The sequence below is a fragment of the Grammomys surdaster genome, unplaced genomic scaffold, assembly GCF_004785775.1.
Source record: "Grammomys surdaster isolate TR1022 unplaced genomic scaffold, NIH_TR_1.0 257, whole genome shotgun sequence".
In the NCBI taxonomy this organism is placed as follows: domain Eukaryota; kingdom Metazoa; phylum Chordata; class Mammalia; order Rodentia; family Muridae; genus Grammomys; species Grammomys surdaster.
This window is the reverse complement of record NW_021604698.1, coordinates 4,350,012-4,368,818: the sequence shown is the minus strand read 5'-3', so window position 1 is coordinate 4,368,818 and position 18,807 is coordinate 4,350,012. Positions and strand designations below refer to the sequence as shown.

Below are 18,807 nucleotides of genomic sequence, written 5' to 3'. Positions count from 1 at the left end.
GTTAAATTCCAACTGCCAAACTGCTCTTGCATTCACACAAACCACAAAGTCAACACGTACTGACCTGGAAAAACAAACTAGTACTTTAAAGGGGTGAAGGCATTCACATTGTTCTGGGATACCAAATCCTAGTTCTATCAAACCAACCGACACCGGTCATTCTTCCCCACCCCTGCTACCCGCTCCTGGTACCCCATCCCCGCCCAGGAGGCTGCCTGGCCAGGCTCCGACTCCTCCCACGTCCCACTGTGGATAGTGTGAGTCACAGACTCTTCAAGTCTGTGCATTACGTTCTGAGTCACCCGACAGGCGCCTTGCCCAGGATCAAGGCGGACTTTAAGTGTCCACAAAGCAGGAATAGCAGCAGAAGCAGCTCCAGCAGCAGGTATCTTCAAGGTGAAGCTGTGAGGAGGCTCTCAGACCTCTCAGATCCCCGGGGGCCTAGGGCAGATATTGATTCTGAAGAACTTGGACAGAAGCCAAGCAGGAGAAAGACCAGGCTCTCACCAAAGTTGAAGGAAGAGCCTAGGAGCTAGCAGAAGACTCCGGGGACAGAGAGGTAAGGAGGGCCATTGGGCTGCATGGGTCAGGTGTGTCTATGCCTGGCTGGCAGAGTGCATGAGCACCCTGAGTTGCAAAGCCTGCTGCTGGCTTCTAGCGATTGGCTGGACGCCTGACACTGTTGCTATTCAGGCTTTGGTTTCCAGGAGGGAGCGATTGGAAGACAAGAGTACAAAAACAAGCCTGGGGAGCGACTTACAACATGCCCGGAATTTACATGGAGCTTCAGGTTGTTTGCAGTGCTGGGTCCTTCCCACGCAGGGGCAGACACAAGTGCTGTGCAGCTTACTGCCTGTTTTTTTCCTTGCTCTCTCCTATCCATGTTTTTCCACTACACTCCACTCGCCCCACCCCCTTATAACTTTCTTCTGTCTTTTGTTTATTAACTGCTTCTTGTCAATTTGAGACAAATCTTTTTTTAAACCTGCAACCCTTCACCCTGTGTGATAGTTGTTCTTCAGCTAAATTTCTCAGTCTCCAACTTTCAGGCAGCTGCCCTACAGCTCTGTACCTCAGGTCCAGACTGCCTCACCAAGGGCCCCTTTCCTCATGTCATGGCCTCCTAATCTAGGCTGTGTGTCTGTAAACCACACAGACATATCCTCCGGGTTTTCTCAATAACTCCTTGATTCCAAGGTCATGATTTTGGTTTTTATTTGTTTTTTCTCTCTTCCTTTTACAACTTTTAAATATTGAACATCCCTTAGAATAAGGGGTTTCTCTTAGAATGCCTCCACCATCTACAGGATCTAAACCATTTCATCTGTTAGCTTAGGCTGTCCTGGAGTCTGGATGCCCAGGCCCTTAACTCTTGCTCTGGAATGTCTGCTCGTGTCTTTCTTGCCATACCTTTATTTCTAAACTACACTGGCTGTCACCCTACAGCTTCAGATGACCTGGTATGCCTCACACATCTCAAATGGAATGCATCTTCTTCCCCATTCCAAGCCAGTTCTTCATAGGAACTTGATAGGATTCTTGACCTACCCTAAGTATACATTTAGCAGGGAACTTTGTATTGATCCTGGACTCCTCCCTTCCTCAGAACTTGCAGCCATCACTATGTCTGACAATTCCTACTTCTCCAGTCAGGGTTGGATCTGCATCAACCACTCACTAGTCCATGATTGTGGCCTACCAACAGACTCCCCAGCCCCTTTCCACACCCAATAGTGAGCTGTGTCATTTTCTCAAGCCCGAGAGCTACATATAACATCCTTGGTAGAAAACTGTGTATAGCTCCCAGCTCCCAGCCCTTGATTACTCATAAACTCAGCAAAAGAAACTCATCTCCCCCTGTGTCTCACAGGATCCCACACAGAGCACACCCCTAAATACCAAACAAACATGATCTTCTGCTGCATTTTTTTTGTACCTGCCAATCTCTCAGCCTGACATTTTCCCTTTGTACCCCCTTCAGAATTCCTGTTCAAGTTCTCAGAGTCAGCTTCTTTGGGAAGATTACCTGGTACTTCAGTTTCAGTGTATTTTTCAAGAATGTAACAAAGCAAAAAAATGATCCAAGGCAGGTTGGTTGAGTTCAGAAAAACATGAACAGAAAAACATGGAAATAAACACCAGCAAGCACATAGTATTAACAGAGCAGCCCTGAAAGGAACATCAAACAGACACCCGAAGACCAAATTTTCAGCACAAAGGAAATCTATTTGCCTCAGAGGGACAAAGGGCAAGGAATAAGGAATAAAATCAAGAGACAGAAGATAGAGGACAAGGGAGAGGGGGAAGGGAACAAGGGAGAGGGGAAGGGTGTTTTCCCTGGACGGAGAAAGGGCACCTCTGGATAGAGAAGAGACAGCTGCTGCCCACAGACAAATGGCAGTTTATAAAGGTACAAGGGGAAACCTCATTTTAGGATGAGGTAGGTGAACCAATGGGGGCTTTTGATTGCTGGATTTTAATACATTGATTATCTGGACCTTGGTGGGCAGCCTCGGGAGGAACAAGTGGCCAAATAAGGGACTAGACTAGATGACTAGCTAAAAGAATATAATCTAACGGGTTTTTATCACGGCAGAGGGGATCGGAGAAGGTGGAGGTCAGCCAGAACCACATTAGCCATGCTTGAGTCTACTAGAGCTTCTTCAAAGCCTTTCCTAGAACTTTCTTGTGGCCAACCAATTTAAACACAATTGCCTGGCATGTGCTGTAGATTATATCCAGGAAAGCAGAAAAGCAAGGCAGAAAACCATATCCAGATTCAAGGTCCACTGAGAAAAGCATTCGGTATGTCCTTTCTCCAGACCGGGTTCTACAGCTATGTTCCAACATCCAATGAGAATAAACATGTCTTATAAATTGAATGTAAGTATTTAACGAAGGAGGCACAGAATCATGTCTTAGAATAATCCAGGGAACCAAATGAACTGGAGGTAAAAGGCCTTCTGCCTTTTTTTCCTGGAGCATCTCCCACAGTCCTCCAAGGCAGTGTTGACCATGGGTCATTCTATTGACTGTTTTCTAACAGCCATGACAGGAGAGTGCTGTGCAAGTGCTCTGTGAATGCCTTCATCATCTGGCGAGAGTGAGGAGGAAAGCAGTGAGGCATGCTCCCAGGAGAAGAGTGATGTCGCACGCACAGAGCAGGGGGAAGGCTTGATGTCCATGTAAATCCCCTGGACAGTACTCAATTGTCACTGCCCTTATTTCTCCACTTGTAAAATCAAAATTAGTCAAAATGCTTATTCATTTTATTAGCTGAATAGTCCAGTTGCAGAACAAACCCTAAAGCTATTGTTTAGTATTTTACTGAAAATGATTTCACTTTAGATTTACTGGTCAAGGCATTTTTGCTTGATTCCCCAACTTTCTCAAAAGCTTCCATGTGCAACTGAGACACCAATGGTGAGTCACTTTGCCACCTAGTTCCTGCCTCTGATTAACTGCTGTTGTAAGTAGGACCATGCTTTACAACGGTGTGGGAATGTGTACATGTGAACTTGTGTGACTGTGGGTATGTATAGGTGAGTGTGTTTATGTGTGACAGTGCGTGTGTGTGTGTGTGTGTGTGTGCACGATCATGTGTCAATATGCAGTTAATAGGCTGGGTATGCTACTGACTACCATTTGGGTGTTTAGAAGGAATGGGGACAAATTAATGACATGAAGGAAGAAGAGAAATGAAAGAAATCATAATTAGAAGTTGGCACTTAGGAGCAATCACATGTAAAGTTGTGTTTCATGTACTAGTTTAGTTCATTCTTTTGACCTGCTCAGACAAGCTGAACACCCACCACCACCACCATCCCCACATGACAACCCCCCCCCCCCAGATTTTTGTCCTAAGGTAGGGTCAAATTTGCTTTTGGTCATGCTTTGGTTAGAATCTTTTTTTCTTGTTTTGAGTTTCTTTGGTGCCACCTTCTGGTTGACGAGGTTGGTGAATTTTTTATCATACTTTTTGGGATGTCAAGTGTAAGTTGAGGCTGTAGAGACAATGTTGCCTGGAGACAAGTTAGATCTTGCTGTACTGGGGCTTGTCTAGAACAGAAAATGTTTCCTGATACCTATACTCTCTGCTTCAAGTCCTGAAAAAACTTCACGACGTGGAGACAGGGAAGAACTTCACATTTTGCTCTGTAATAGATGGCCTCTTTTAAAAAGTGCCTTGGGGTAAATTCAAATGAAAACTGTTAATAATAGAGAACGCTGCTCCTGTCTGAGCCATTCAGGTCCCCACATTTTCTTGCATCTGAGAGACTCAGGTGACCCTCAAGTCATTGGACCTCAATAAAGTCCAATTGCAAAGCTACCATATGAGGCATTTTGAAACCACAATCTGCCTATTCAGGGAAATGAACATGTGTCTAGCCACTCACCTCTAGGTAAAGCTTCTAATGCTTTCTACGTTGTTTATTTGTTAATCTTCCAAATTAGGACATGCTCTTCTTGAAGGGTTTAAAACTTCCAGTTAAAACTATGTGTACATATGTATGGAAAAAATAACATTAAAATAGCTTGCAGGGCTATAGGGCAGTGACTAATTTGATGAGCTTTAAATACTGTAGGGATTAATAGTCAGGGTTTCTATATATTTCAATAGAATTAGACATAAATAAATATAAAATTATTGTAGAAGACACAAATTTGATAAGATTGTAATAACTAAGAACAACTGCTATAATTAATGATCATGAGACTCTATTACAATCATAATGATTGATCAGTAATGACTGATTAATCACAATGGTAGCAATGCTATAGTGATCCTAACATTTGTAGACATAGTATTACTTTTCATCACTTGAAACAAGAATCCTGCCTAAATTTGACTCTTGTTTTTTAAGTCTGTGTTTGTTTGTGGTGCTAGTGTGCGGTGGGTAGACACACACACACACACACACACACACACACTGGCTGTGCCAGTCAAACCCTCTTTTTCTTTATTATTTTGAAACAGCATTTCTCTAAATTGTCTTGACTAGTATTGAACTTAGTTGGTAGCCCAGACTGTCCTTGAACTTGTGGTCATTAGGCTAGCCTCAGTTTCCTGAGTAGCTGCCGTAGGAGTGGTTCTGATGCTAAGGTCCTGTTTCCCAATTGCTTCTTTATCTATCAGTAAAGAGGCCATGGACCAATTGCAGGGTAGAAGGATAAGCGGGACTTTTGGTTTCTGCAGGCCAGCTGGGAGCCCAGAGGAGGAGGGGGTCGGGAGGGGCAGAAGGGGAGGGGGAAGGGGAAGAGGAAGGGCGTTTGCCAAGATTTTTGGGAGGGAGCAAAGTCAAGCAGCCATGTGAGATCTTAGGCAGAGCTGTCTCTTCTACAGGCAGGAGGTTCTGAATGTTGAGTTGGAACTGAAGGTAACTGAGCAACTAAAGTTGAGGACAGAGTTAGGGTGCTGAGCTGAGAGTACTGGGGAGGGCATGCTAGCTGTGGGGTATTTATAATGCCCAGAAATTGAGCCAATAAGGCAAGTTGAAGTTGAGCAGCATGTATGTCTGTGTTTTTCATCCGCAGATTCAATATTCTCTGGGTGGGGACTGGAAGCGAGCCTGTTCCCGGAGCTTAGGCGGTATAGCAAAAGCTACATACAGCAAACTGGGCCAACAGGACTGTGCTGCCTGGCCAGACCTAGGCTGGGGCATTTCCATTTCCAGAACCAGCTTAATAGGGCGCTGCTGGGTAGCTACGTTCCCACGGGAAGTTTTAGTCGTTTTTGGAGGGTGAGGTGGGGGCTGTAAAATTGCCTAGAGGCATTTGATGAAATGTGCATTTCAAAGGGATAAATAGCGTAATTGACAACCACAGGTTTTGAAGGAAGGAAGTGAGCTTAGTAAGCTGTTTTGTTCCTTCTTTCAGTTTAGCTTTATGATTGTTCAGTAAAGCTGACGGAAAGGTTGAAGGTAGCCTGTGCTTCTGCTGCGCCTGGGCTGTTCAGTTTGGGTTTCATGTGAAATAAACATACACACACACACACACACACACACACACACACACACACACACACAGGTTCCCACACCACTCTCAGTAGATGTAGTGGAAAATGTTACATCTTTTTTTGGAGTTACTCTCATTCGAATACATTTTTTTGTCTACCAACAGTCCACATTTCAGGTTAGACCACCCTAAATACAGCCTCCAAAACTAGAAAATTTTCATCCTCCGAATTTTCACATGACATGGTAGTAGAGATGGACTTTCTATTTGTAGAAAATTATTGATGATTCTTAGAACATTGTTTAGTAATTATATTAGAGACTAAAAAGAATATATATAGCAATATTCTGATGTGTGTGTGTGTGTGTGTGTGTGTGTGTGTGTGTGTATGTGATGATTAGGAGTGACAGGCTGTGGAATCTGGGAGTTTCAGTCACTAATTAATTCCTGGAGCTCTGAAAGGGTCATCTACACCCTGTCCAGCCTTCCAGTCCCTCCCTCCTTGAGGCAATGGCTTTACTGACCTCAATGTGATATTTATTGGGGTTATAGAGCTGACTCTAAGATCAGTGACTGTCAGGGTGGGCCATTGGCAGCTAAATGGAGGGACTAACTGTTTGAGGGAAGGATTAAACTTGATTACTGAATAGAGGGAGTGACAATCTGAGGGAGGGATTAAACAATTTCGCAGGCTGTCTGAGCCCCTGTTTCAGAGAGTCCTACATTCATGGGCCAGTATTTGGTTGCATTTGTATATATTCAGGGGGCATATTTGACTTTGATTTTATATTGATCCTGTATTATTTTTGTTAGACAGGGATGGATGGAATCAGTGTGGAAATGAAGGGAGGAAGGTGGGCATCTCCAGGAGCAGAATTGTTCTTTAATCATAACAGCTGAAGAGCTGAAGTCCTTCTGTGGAAGAAAACTTGTGGGTGTAGTGTTGGGGTTTGGGAATTGTATAGGACAAAAGGAGGGAGGAAACTCTGGGGGTGGAGGATTCTATCTGCAGGTCTTCCTCTGCAGTTGGGAGGTGGTGGATACCAGCAGGCTTGCTATGGGTGTCTCCTTAGAAGAATCTTCCACATGAGTTGTCAATCAAGTCAAATTTCCTATCCAGAGCTTCTCAGTCCATCTGAGAACTTTAGGTCATTAACCTTTTAATTATTGCATAGACTTTGTGACTGCAAATGACATAAAATCATTATCTCAAGGCTCTAGAGGTTCAAATCCACTATGATACTGCGGAGTCTGTTATCTGCTCTTACCAAGCCATCAGGAGGCAATCTTATTTCCTAGCCTTTTCCAGCTTCTTGAGATGGCCACATTGGTGGCCTGGCACCCCTGTGACTTCTACCTGTATCTCCTTTTCTCACTCTGAACCTTCCTGCCTCTCTCTCTTCTAAGAGTCTTTGCTAGTTCTTTACAGTTTCCTTGATACTCTAGGCCAATGTCCATGCCTAAAATCCTTACTTAAATCACACAAGTACGGTACTAACTGCTAAATAAGACAATAAGACAACATACAGGGTTTAGGGGTTGGGACTGGGTATGTTTTGAGGTATACATATTCCACCTGATATGCCTACTGTCCTCTGATGGAGGTCCTGGTGACCATGCGATTATAGAAAGCTTTGTTGATGTGCTTCTGTGCTGTGCCTTCAGTCTAGACCCTCTCAGATGGATGACCTCTGTGAAGCCAATGGCTCTTTTGCCATCAGCCTATTAAAAATATTGGGTGAAGAAGACAAGTCACGAAACCTGTTCTTCTGCCCCATGAGTGTCTCCTCAGCTCTGGCCATGGTCTACCTTGGAGCCAAAGGAAATACTGCTACCCAGATGTCCCAGGTATGCTTGTTGGCAGTGTAGGGATGGATAGAGGGGGAGAAAAACAGCAGGTTAGTTCTGACTCCCTAGAGCAGGGGTTCCTTCTGTATCATCCTGTTGGTGAAGGTCAGTTTGGCTGGTAGGTGGGAAGAGAGATCTTGTGATCAACATGGGCCAGTATAGAATGAAGGCAATCAAGTAGGACCAGTCATCTCCTCTACACTTAACAGGAGACAATGAGTGTCAAATAACTTTACCTAGATAAATGTCATTAAACACTCTGTAGATTCACATCTTGTAGAAAAGTGGTAAATTATCATCCTCTCCAACACAAAGTATCAGAATAAAACCTGCTTTGGTATCTTTTCAGCTTTTGTAATGTTATGTTTTAAATAGAAATGCAGCTGTGTAAGTAAGTTTTTGCGAAATGGGTGTTTTTTTCAGGTATGATTATACATAAGTTGAAGAAAATGAGCATAAGTACAAAATTAGTTCTTTGGGAATCATTTAGAAGGAATATTTAATCTGTCACATCTCAAATATTTGTCTGTACGTTTATCTGTAAAGGAGAAAATAGTGATGTTTTGGGGGCACAAATATCTTCACCCATATGGGAGAGCATCACTCAAATGTCCATACAGATATCACTAGAGTGTGTGTGGATGAGCTCCTGCAGGGCATCCAGGAGCAGAAGAAGCTGAGACCTTCTCACTGAACTCCTGAGGAAGAAACCTTGGGAGTGAGACTTGGTAGGAGACAGAAGGGAAACTATAACTCTCATCATGTGATCTAGTCTGGAAAACAAACAAACAAATGGAGCTTCTCCCTTCTTATATCTGCTGTTTTATTCTTACATTCTCCAGTTATTAGATTCATCCCTGTTATCTAGTTTTTATGTTACCCATCCATCCTGAGTTATCACATAATGCTTTTCTGGGATGGATGAATCCTCCAGACCAGGGGCTGTCATTTAAAGGGGGTGGGAGGGATTTTGCTTCCCCAGGGATACTTCTTAAGGGCTCAGTGGTTTATTTTTCACAGCAGAGAGGTGCTACTGACATCTAGTGGGTAAAGCCCACAAATACTGCCAGCATCCTTCAAAGCATTAGGCATACACAGCTTCAGATGGCACAAGTGCTGGGCTAAAACCCCATTAAGACAGTCAAACCAGACTCCTGTGGGAAAAAGCACACACGGCAGGGTCCTGGAACCACGGGAGTGACCTACTGGGGTGTGGGGGGGGGACCCACATACTGGAAAAAGTCTGAAGTTTCAAAGGCTGGAAGCTTTGACAGCTGCAGGCCCCAGAAGACGTGTGGAGTCCATGGGTTTAAGAAGTTTATTGTTCATGGTGTGGTAGTTGGTGTGGTAGTTGGATCTGGATGTGCACACCCTTCAGTTGAGCCAGGGGAGAGCTGGCTTAAATAGGGAGGGGGAAAGAGGAGGGACTGCTGAGGAATAACTTAATTAGCTATTCCACCACCCCCACCCCCACCCCTGCCTTTAGGTAACTCATGAATATGACACGCCCTCTACCTGTAGGTGGATGGTGATGAAAACCTCTCTGGGAGGAGCTACTTTGAGCCAAACAGGTCTGCAAGGTGCAGGCTAATGGAGATGTAGGTTGCATGTAGGAGTCTGGCATCTGGAGGTATGGGAAGATACGTGCCATCCGTCACAGGCCATGGTCACCTGTTGGGTCTCCAGCTATCTCAAACCCAGTGCTCTACTGGGGAGACCAAATCATCCCTTCATGGCCCTACAGACTCCGTTTACTATAAAAATATTTCAAATTTTCATCCCTTAGCTGTGTTTGTGTGTAGGAGGGGAGATAAGGATCATGTTAAAAACAGGCTACTTATTTATTCTCTCCCTAGGTACTTGGTTTGAGTGGAAATGGAGATGTTCATCAAGGTTTCCAGACACTTCTCGCCGAAGTTAACAAAACTGGCACTCAGTATTTGTTAAAAAGTGCTTGCCGACTCTTTGGAGAAGAATCGTGTGATTTCCTTTCGGTACGTGTGAGGAAAAGTGTCCACTCAGGACCCCTAAAACCAAGTTCTTAGACCAGGTTCTCAGCATAAAGGAGATTTATTTGTCCCCAGAGGGACAGAGGACAGGAATAAGCGACAAAGGCAGGAGACAGAAGACAAGGGGAAATGGGAAAAGGTCTAATGAGACAGGGAAAAGATACTTGTCTCGGAAGGACAAAGGACTGCCTGTGAATAGAGAAGAGACAGACATGGCACATATGAAAATGGCAGTTTATAAAGGAACACAGGGAAACTCTGTGTAAGGGTGAGGTTTAATTTTAGTTGGGCATGTTCATTAAGTGACCTTTTGATTGCTGGACTCCAATACTTTGACAGCTGGACATTGGTAGGCAGCCTAAGGAGGAGGAAGTGACCAAATAAGGGAATACACCTTGGTAGCTAGCTGTAGGAATATAATCTAATGGTTTTTAACAAAGTGGAGGGAATGGGAAAGAAGGGAAAGTCCTGCCCAAGCTGTGCCCACCATGTTCAAGGTGGCCATTGTCCCTTCATTTCCACTTTTTTGTTTTACTTTTAGTCACTAGGTATTCGGTAATTGAGTCTCATTTTATTTGACTGCTTCCTGATGACATTGGGGGTATTGTAGTTAGGAGGCCCAGGGAAGCTGGCTTATTATTGGTCAAGTTTGAGAAGAGCAGGCTGTGTCAGCCAATGTACAGATTCTGCTGGACCATCTGCTGGTGGAGAAGGGTAGTCTGTGAGGCTGGACCAGGAAGTGGATTCTGAGGAAACAACTGAGGCTGATGCTGGAGTTACTGGAGCATCCTGTAGTTGATTTGAAATCTGTTGGGACAGATAGTCTAGGGACCAAGGTAAAGTTAAGGAGTTTAAAAAAAAGTATCTTGATGTACATTTGAAACTTTTAGGTTCATGGTCCTGATAGTTGGGAAGAAGTCTCCCAAGACCAGGGAAAAGGGGAGAGAACCAGGGAAAATGGGTATCTCAGTGAAAGGGGAAGACATCCCATTCTTAGGAACAGGCAATAGGCAGGACAGCTTAGGCTGCTGCTTGGCATGAGTACTTGTCTGGAGTCTGAGAGTTCCTGAGAGGAGCTAGAAAAATTTAGATTAAGTTCTATAAGGTTAATTGGGGCACAAGTGTTATCTGAAAACAGTGCCTGCCTCTGTTGGGGAGATTATAATTTGAGAGGATTTTCTTACATCAGAATAGTTCTTTCTGGGGTGTTCAGGTGGGTTTTGAAATTGAAATATTGTAGGAACATGGATGATTAGAGAGAATCTTGGAAAACAGGGAGGCTTTGGATTGGTTGATTGAATTTGGAAAGATTGAGAGAACTTTATTTTGGTCCCCAAAGGGGAACTTGAGTGGTTAAGGGGACAAGTAGTCAGTGGTGGGTGTGGGGCATTGGCAACTGTGGTATCTTGGTGAGAGGGACTTTGACAAAGGAGACCATTTCCTGATAAATCCCTCCCTGAGGTCAAAGTCATTATGATATGTTCTTGCACACTGATAGATATCCTCACCCTTCTATCTGTACCTCGAGTGACCACAAAATCCACCAGGCTACACAGAGCCTTTCCCCACTCCTACCCCTGCTTTGGGGCCAAGTCTTGTTGAGACAGCCTCTGTTGGATTCTGATGGGCTGTGGGCTGCATCTTTCATATTGTTATGTATTACTTCTAACGGGCCTTTTGTGCCTTCATTGGTCATTTCCTGTCTCACAAATTCAGCCACTGACAAGGCAGCCCTTCTAAAATAAAATGTTCTCAAGCTTGGGCATATATTCCCAAACTCACATATCCCACACACCCCCCTCAGACCCCCTGCAGGTCAGCTGAGGTCTGACAATGATGTCACATAATGTATAGGATGTCACTAGTGTGAGATTAGGGCAATCGATAGTGCAAACTTAACTATTTTGTGAGCTGACAGTTCTGAGGATTCTCACATAAAGCTCAGGAGCAGACCTGTCCAGGCTGTGGTTGAATTCCCTTCTCTGGCAGCTTCCGGCTTTGGTCTTAACTATCACTGGATTTGATTGTGGATCCCGGGATTCTTCTAGTGAATTCACGTTCACTTGGAACATAAACTTTACCATCTAGCATTGCACCTTGAAACACATTCCACACGTACATGCCCCTAAAATAGTTTAGAATAGGTATTGGGCAGAGAGTGGCGTTAACTGCCACATAAATATGAGAAAACGTATTTTTGTAGGGGAAGTTATCTGGGTTCTAATGTGTTAGAATCACCTCCACAGACATTTATGATAGGGAAAATGTTAAGAGAAAATACTTGTTTCCACAGTTGTGAGGACCTTGCTGAATAGTGTCCAATTTGTGTTTGTATCTGTAGTCCTTCAAGGAATCCTGCCAGAAGTTCTATCAGGCTGGGCTAGAAGAGCTGTCCTTTGTTAAAGACACTGAAGGATGCAGAAAACACATCAACGACTGGGTGTTGGAAAAAACTGAAGGTAGGAGGTTTTCATTTATGTGGACTTTGGACTTTAGGGAAGGAGGGCTATAGCATGCTGGGCCACATCCTCCGTGCTGTTGCTCCTATGACCCAGCTCTCAGTGCTGTGATGGCATGTTTACTGGACTTTCAGGAAACAAGCAACTCTTTTTCCTCAGGATTATGAGATCCTAAATAGTAATTTCCTGAAGAACCTAACATGGAATCTCAGACTGCTTCCCTCTGAACTGTACTAGAAAGTCCTTGGGAAATGCTTTCTTTGGGGTTGTTGCTAATGTTCTGTCAGAGGAAATTCTGCCATGCTCTGAAACAGGACAGGGTTTAGATGCTGTTTCAGTTGGAGTTGGCCCATTGTCATTCTGTGCAAATTTGAGCAGCTTGTCATTTTGACTTGCAGCTTCACCCTTAACTCCTTTTAACTCTTCATGGTGACCATGGTTATGTCAGAAGATGAATCTCTTACAAATTTGCTCTAGATTTTAGATATCTTATTAATATTGGGATTGCAGTGTCCACAGACCCGATTTCTTCCTAGCCTCCTGAAATATGCTTGCCTGTTCTTGACTTGAACATAGAGCAAAAGAGGGTACCCTACGTATGAACAAGAAACATAGAGACTTCTAAGATGTGGAGGAATTAAGTCATTTACTTCTTCAAGTGACAAAACCCAGTAGTTAACACATGTACTTTATATGATACTTCCGCCATGTGCCAATTAGCAGCAAATGTTCTTGACCATCCCGAAAGTCTGTCAAAGGCTGAGCACGGGAAGGAGATAGCCTCTCTTGTTCCAGAGAGCATCTGCCTGATGGGCTCTTGCTCTCCATTGATGAAGTAGTAGTAACTCACTGAAGGCGTTCTCTGTACCTGGCCCTTCAAGTACCACTAGTTCTTCTCTAGCTCTTCACCTCCTTCCTCCAGTAAGGTGAGCATGTGCAGGTTTTCCCAGCATAGCAGAGCTGGAGGGTATCTTGCCAACCACCTTGTCCCATTTCATTGGGTGACTGAACTTGGTCCACTCTATGCTGCTTCCATAATTTCTTTCTTCAGTTTATTTCTTTTGGGTCCTCTCTTACAAAAAGGTCTTATATATTACAGGTCTATATTTCTGATCTTTGGGAAGCCTCTGCTTATCTAAATGTGATTTGGAGATTAGTACTAAGCAGTGATTCTTAACAAGGATTGGTTTTGCCTTCCAAACATGGCTGCAGGTAATTTTGGCTGTTGAAATTGAAGAAAGTATCACTAGTTAAACACCTTGCCATGCACAAATACACAATAGAACCTTACCCCAACAAAGAATTAACCTCATGACAAATGTCCTTAGTAGTGTAAGTGAAGATCTTATAGTGCTATGGTCAAGCGGGCATTGTTAGAAGCAAAGACATTGGGTTGTTTTCTTGGAGTAATCTACTGCTATCTCTGTGAACTTGGCAGAAGTTCGGGAAAATGTTCTCATCCTGAACTACTACACACACAAGGGGAAGGCTAAGCCATAGCAGCCCTCCGTGGTTTAAAACTTCTGTCTAAACATGCCATCTTGGGCACATACTGCTGCACCAGCATGTGTGCGACTGAAGGAGGGAGATTGTATGCTTGAAGGCACATTCTGCTGGATAGCAAGTTTGTCAAGGTTGAGGCCAGCCTGTGCTATGGAAAAAAACTGTCCTATGAAGAAATGGGGGGTGTTTAACTACAAATAATGCTCATGTCAAGAGGAATAAATGTAAGAGAATACTTATTGTCTCCCCTTTCCCCAAATCAGTATAGACTTCTCTTACGTCCTTCTTCTTCCCCCTTTCCCCTTCCTCCTCCTCCTGTTTTTTTTTTTTTTTAAGAAATATTTTTATGTTCTATCCAGGTAAAATTTCTGAAGTTCTGAGTCCTGGCACAGTCTGCCCAGTGACTAAGCTGGTGCTTGTGAATGCCATGTATTTCAAAGGGAAGTGGAAGGCTCAATTTGACAGGAAGTACACAAGGGGTATGCCCTTTAAGACTAATCAGGTAAGATAGTATTCTCAATGTATTGTTACTTTCTTAAAGTAGTAAGCTGAAAAAGATCATGGATGAGAAAAGGAACAAACAGCTCTTTTACAGAATCTTTATTCTTAATGTTTCTAGTGAAAGTAATGCCTCTTCTGTATCTTTAATTAGCAGTAGGAAGAGAAAGTAGAACAATGTGTATACTGCCTCTTTTTCCTTTTCTCATCCTTGGTCAATTTTATCTTCCATTTCCAGGCAAATGATCTCTGTTATGTAGGTCCCTGCTTGAGCCATGTTATCATGCCGATGTCATGCTGTAATTGTGGTTGCTTAGATATCTTTTGCCATGTCAATCGTAGCTATGTGGATCTGCTATAGAGTTCAAGGTTATAGAATCTTTGATGAACGAAAAAATTCTATCAGATGTTAGGCTAATTTAAGTATAATTTTCTGCATTCCCTTTAAATATGAAGTGGAATTTGACTTCTGTGAATGTATACATAGCAAGCTACGCAGAGATATGATAGTAAAGTCTATTTGGTACGGCTTTAAAACCGTCTGTTGTATACCTCCTGTCATGGTTCCTTCCCAAGAAAAGCAAAGACATAAAACCAACTCTACAACTTGGTAATGCTTCAGAATACAGGTAGATTTCTCTTTGTTTTGTCTGTCTTCCTAAATGAGGTGTTTCAGTGCAGCGGCCGAATGGCAGTGAATACTCTTCTTAACCTGAAGAAATGATGCTTGACTATAAATCCACACAGCTGCTTCACTATGAGTTTTCTCAAGAACAATCACAATCTCTTAAAAAACAATGTCAAGTTTTAAAGTTCTGTTTCATTATTAAGCTGTTCTTTTTTTTTTTTTTTACCTAGTAATAGTCCATCCATGGAGCAATAGTCTATTCTATTTGATACTGCAATGTGCTAATAAGGATTTTTCATTTAACAGAGAGGTATAGAAATAATGATCATTTTCTACTTTTCTGGGTTCCAGGAGATGAATATAGCTTAGTTTTAGTAATTTGTATTTTGTTTTGGGAAACTAACTTTAATTTTATATTCATTAGGAGAATAAAACAGTGCAGATGATGTTCAGGCATGCTAAGTTTAAGATGGGACACGTGGATGAGCCGAACATGCAGGTTCTGGCTCTGCCCTACGCTGAGGACGAGCTGAGCATGATCATTCTCCTGCCTGATGAGAACACTGATCTCGACGTGGTGAGTCTTGGGCACGGAGTGTCTGTGGAAACCCACTGAGCTTCTTCCTCTATGTCCATCTCCCAGCTAGCATTTGCAGAGTTTCTAGCTAAAGATTATTCCAAGCAGTGCTAGACAGGCACCCAGTGTGCCTTTTAGTGAACGTGCATATGCATTTCTTCCAAGACTATCTGGGAGTGGTCAAGTTTTAATAAAGCAATGATGAGGAAGCTCCAAAAATAGACGAGCATTTTTTTTTAATTTAAGAGGGAGGGATGGTTTGATGGCCTAATAATTTTTGAACAAAGATCCTGAAATAAGGATAGCACTGGGTCGTGATGACGTCTCCTGTATATTAAGATGAATATGAGCCCCATGCATAATATTTTAAGAAACGTAGGTTCTGACTTAGCTTGGGTTATTTGGGATAATGATTTGGGGTTTTGCATTACTAACAAGATTTCAGATGACGCAAGTGCAGTTGAACCATATATGACACGTTGAATATAAGGGGCTAAGGTACAGGCATGTGTGTGTTTTTGTGTGGGAGGAGGGAACTGGGTGGGTGGAGGTCGAGGGGTAGGAGACTTGTCTTTGATCATCCTCATGACAGAAAAGGAGCAAAGTGTGGAGAGGGAGAGACTTACGAAATAGAAGGTGTATGAGCAACAGCATTCTGCTAAGGCAGCTCTCAACTGGGGACAATGCTCCCATAGTTGACTTTAGGTTACCAAGTGCTTAAAATTAATACAAGCCAGTGACAGCATGCTAGCACACAAGATTGATGACGAGGCTTCTTTGTTTCTTTGTCTTTTCTATATAATCAGAAAGCTGTTGTCATAAGTCAAGAATGAGAGCTGTCATGGCCAACTGAGAAGGAACTTAGAAAAGTCTAGGAATAGAAGCAAATCCAGCAGCTGTCACTAGATGACAGCATTCCTCACTAGGTAGAGGGATAAGGGAATGCAGCTGGCACCAGCCTACCGTCCTCCTAATTCTGAATGTTGACCCTTTGTCATTCCAGGTGGAAACAGCTCTTACATATGAGAAGCTTAGAGCCTGGACAAACCCAGAAGCCCTGACAGAAGGTAAAGTGCAGGTCTTTTTACCCAGATTAAAGCTGGAGGAGAGTTATGACCTGGAAACTGTTCTTCAGAATTTGGGAATGACAGATGCCTTCGAGGAAAAAAGAGCTGACTTCTCTGGGATGACAACTAAGAAGAATGTGCCCGTGTCCAAGGTTGCCCACAAGTGCTTTGTGGAGGTCAATGAGGAAGGCACTGAAGCAGCTGCCACCACTGCAGTGATCAGGAATGTCCGGTGCTGTAGAATAGAACCAAGGTTCTGTGCTGACCACCCATTCCTTTTCTTCATCTGGCACCACAGAACCAGCAGCATCTTGTTCTGTGGCAGGTTCTCTTCTCCATAGTGGTCTTACAAAGCTGAGGTTTGGCAGAGTGTTTGCATAAAAAGCACAAGGCCTTGAGCTCAGCCCTAAGCACTCTATAAAATTAGGCGTGATGGTGCCTACCGACTTAGCATTTGTGAGGTGCACGGTGGGTGGGTCATACACTCAAGGCCATCCTCAGTGACACAGGGGACCCTGCCTCAAACAAAAAACAACGACAAAGTAGAATGTGTGATTGATTTATACACTATTCTTTGCCAAAAGCCAGAATTAAAATTCCATGTTACCAGATTTGCCATGGTGATTTCTATGTAAAGTGCTGCTCCACCCTGTTAACATCTCCACACTGTGTGCCTCCTCCACTGACAGACTTCCCAGGGAATGCCTGCGAAGGTCCCCCATTCACAAAGCTAAGGGTAAGAGCTACAGAATAACTGCTGTGACTGCCCCGTGACTCCCAAGCAGCTGACAGAGTGTCTCGTTCCATCAGTGTTACCCAGTACTCCCGTGTGACTCAGGGTTCAGGCAACTCTTTTCACAAGTATCAGGGCAAGTTCAAGGACTCAGCAGGACCTTCAGGCTGGAGCTGAGAGATCAGGCTCCAAAGTGCTTCCTTATCTACCCCGCCCCGACTTCTTTGTAAAGCTCCAAGTGTTTTTCTTATCTCCCCGACTCTTTCTAATGGAAACATCACACTGAATGATTCTTGCAAACCATGTCTCTAATTAACCATATGCTCAGACATGATTCAAATGCACCCCCAAAATGCCCTCAATGCATATGCATGCCAGCATCAGTACATAGACTCAGTGGGTTGTATTTATACGTGTGTGTGTGTGTGTGTGTGTGTGTGTGTGTTAACAAAGAAGTCATGAATATGAGTGGAAGTGACGGGGGCACAAGAGGAGTCGGTGAAGAGTGAGGAGTGGGAATGTAAATAGACTGCTTATATATGAAATTCTAAAATAAAATTAAAAATTAAAAAAGACTGAAATATATTTTCTGACTGCATATCATTTGTATTGTGGCAGAAAGAGGAAAATTATAGGAAAACATACAAAGAAAATTTAAGCTTTTCACAAGTACCCTTCTCAGAAATCACCACTAATATGAATATGTGTTATCTCTATTATATGTATGCAAATATAAATTGATAATATTTTAGCACAGGATAATGATCACTTTTGTAGATTATTTTCACTATAAGTCTTGCTCAAGACAATTATCATTCAGTGACAACATCTTCCTGTGCATTGGATGGGCCAGCCTTTTCTGTAACTGAACCTTTTTAGACAATTTGGAAAATTAAACATGTATTACAGACTACTGTGTTGAATATCTTCAATAGTTGATTAGAACTCTTAATTTCTCAATAAATATTACCAAAGTGATAATACTGTCAGTATAATGTTCAGGTATGTGATATGACATCCAAAACGATCTCCAAAACTTGAACTGCCTTAGTCACACTAAGGTTTCATTACGGTACACTAACTATTGCTGGTCCTATTAATGTTTAATGAGGTAGACTAAATAATGGTGACTCCTGACTCTGCTTTATTCTCAGTTGACAGTTCCATGAATCGTGCACAATGTAGTTCTTCATTAAATCTCACCAAGCTGTACAGAATGTGTCCCCGGGCCACCTTCAGCTCAGAAACTATGCTTTCCAAACAGCTTTGGCTGTGACCCAATCCAGGAGCTGAGAAAGTGTGACTCTGTGAACTTTGATCTGATTTCCATCTCTAATTTGGAATTACACTTTTTCCGAGGTATAATTGGATAGAATAGGAATAAGGGAATGCACAATTTGGTAAGTTCTGAAACATGCATCTACCCCCTGATGCCATCTGCACAGTTAACACACAGAGTAGGACTGTCATACCTGAAAATTTCCCCCAGATACATTTTGAAAAATCTCTTTTAGAATTAAAAATAAAATT

General features: G+C 43.0%; 1 protein-coding gene across 1 annotated transcript; it reads left to right on the top strand.

The window, feature by feature from the left end:
* Nucleotides 1–243: 243 nt before the first annotated feature.
* Nucleotides 244–18,489, top strand: LOC114627713 (serpin B8). Its single transcript, XM_028775608.1, has 7 exons — nucleotides 244–559; nucleotides 7,621–7,803; nucleotides 9,660–9,797; nucleotides 12,154–12,271; nucleotides 14,134–14,276; nucleotides 15,325–15,477; nucleotides 16,481–18,489. Exons 2-7 carry the CDS (start codon nucleotides 7,636–7,638, stop codon nucleotides 16,883–16,885), a joined length of 1,125 nt encoding a protein of 374 aa, XP_028631441.1. The 5' UTR covers nucleotides 244–559; nucleotides 7,621–7,635; the 3' UTR covers nucleotides 16,886–18,489.
* The last annotated feature ends 318 nt before the right edge of the window (nucleotides 18,490–18,807 follow it).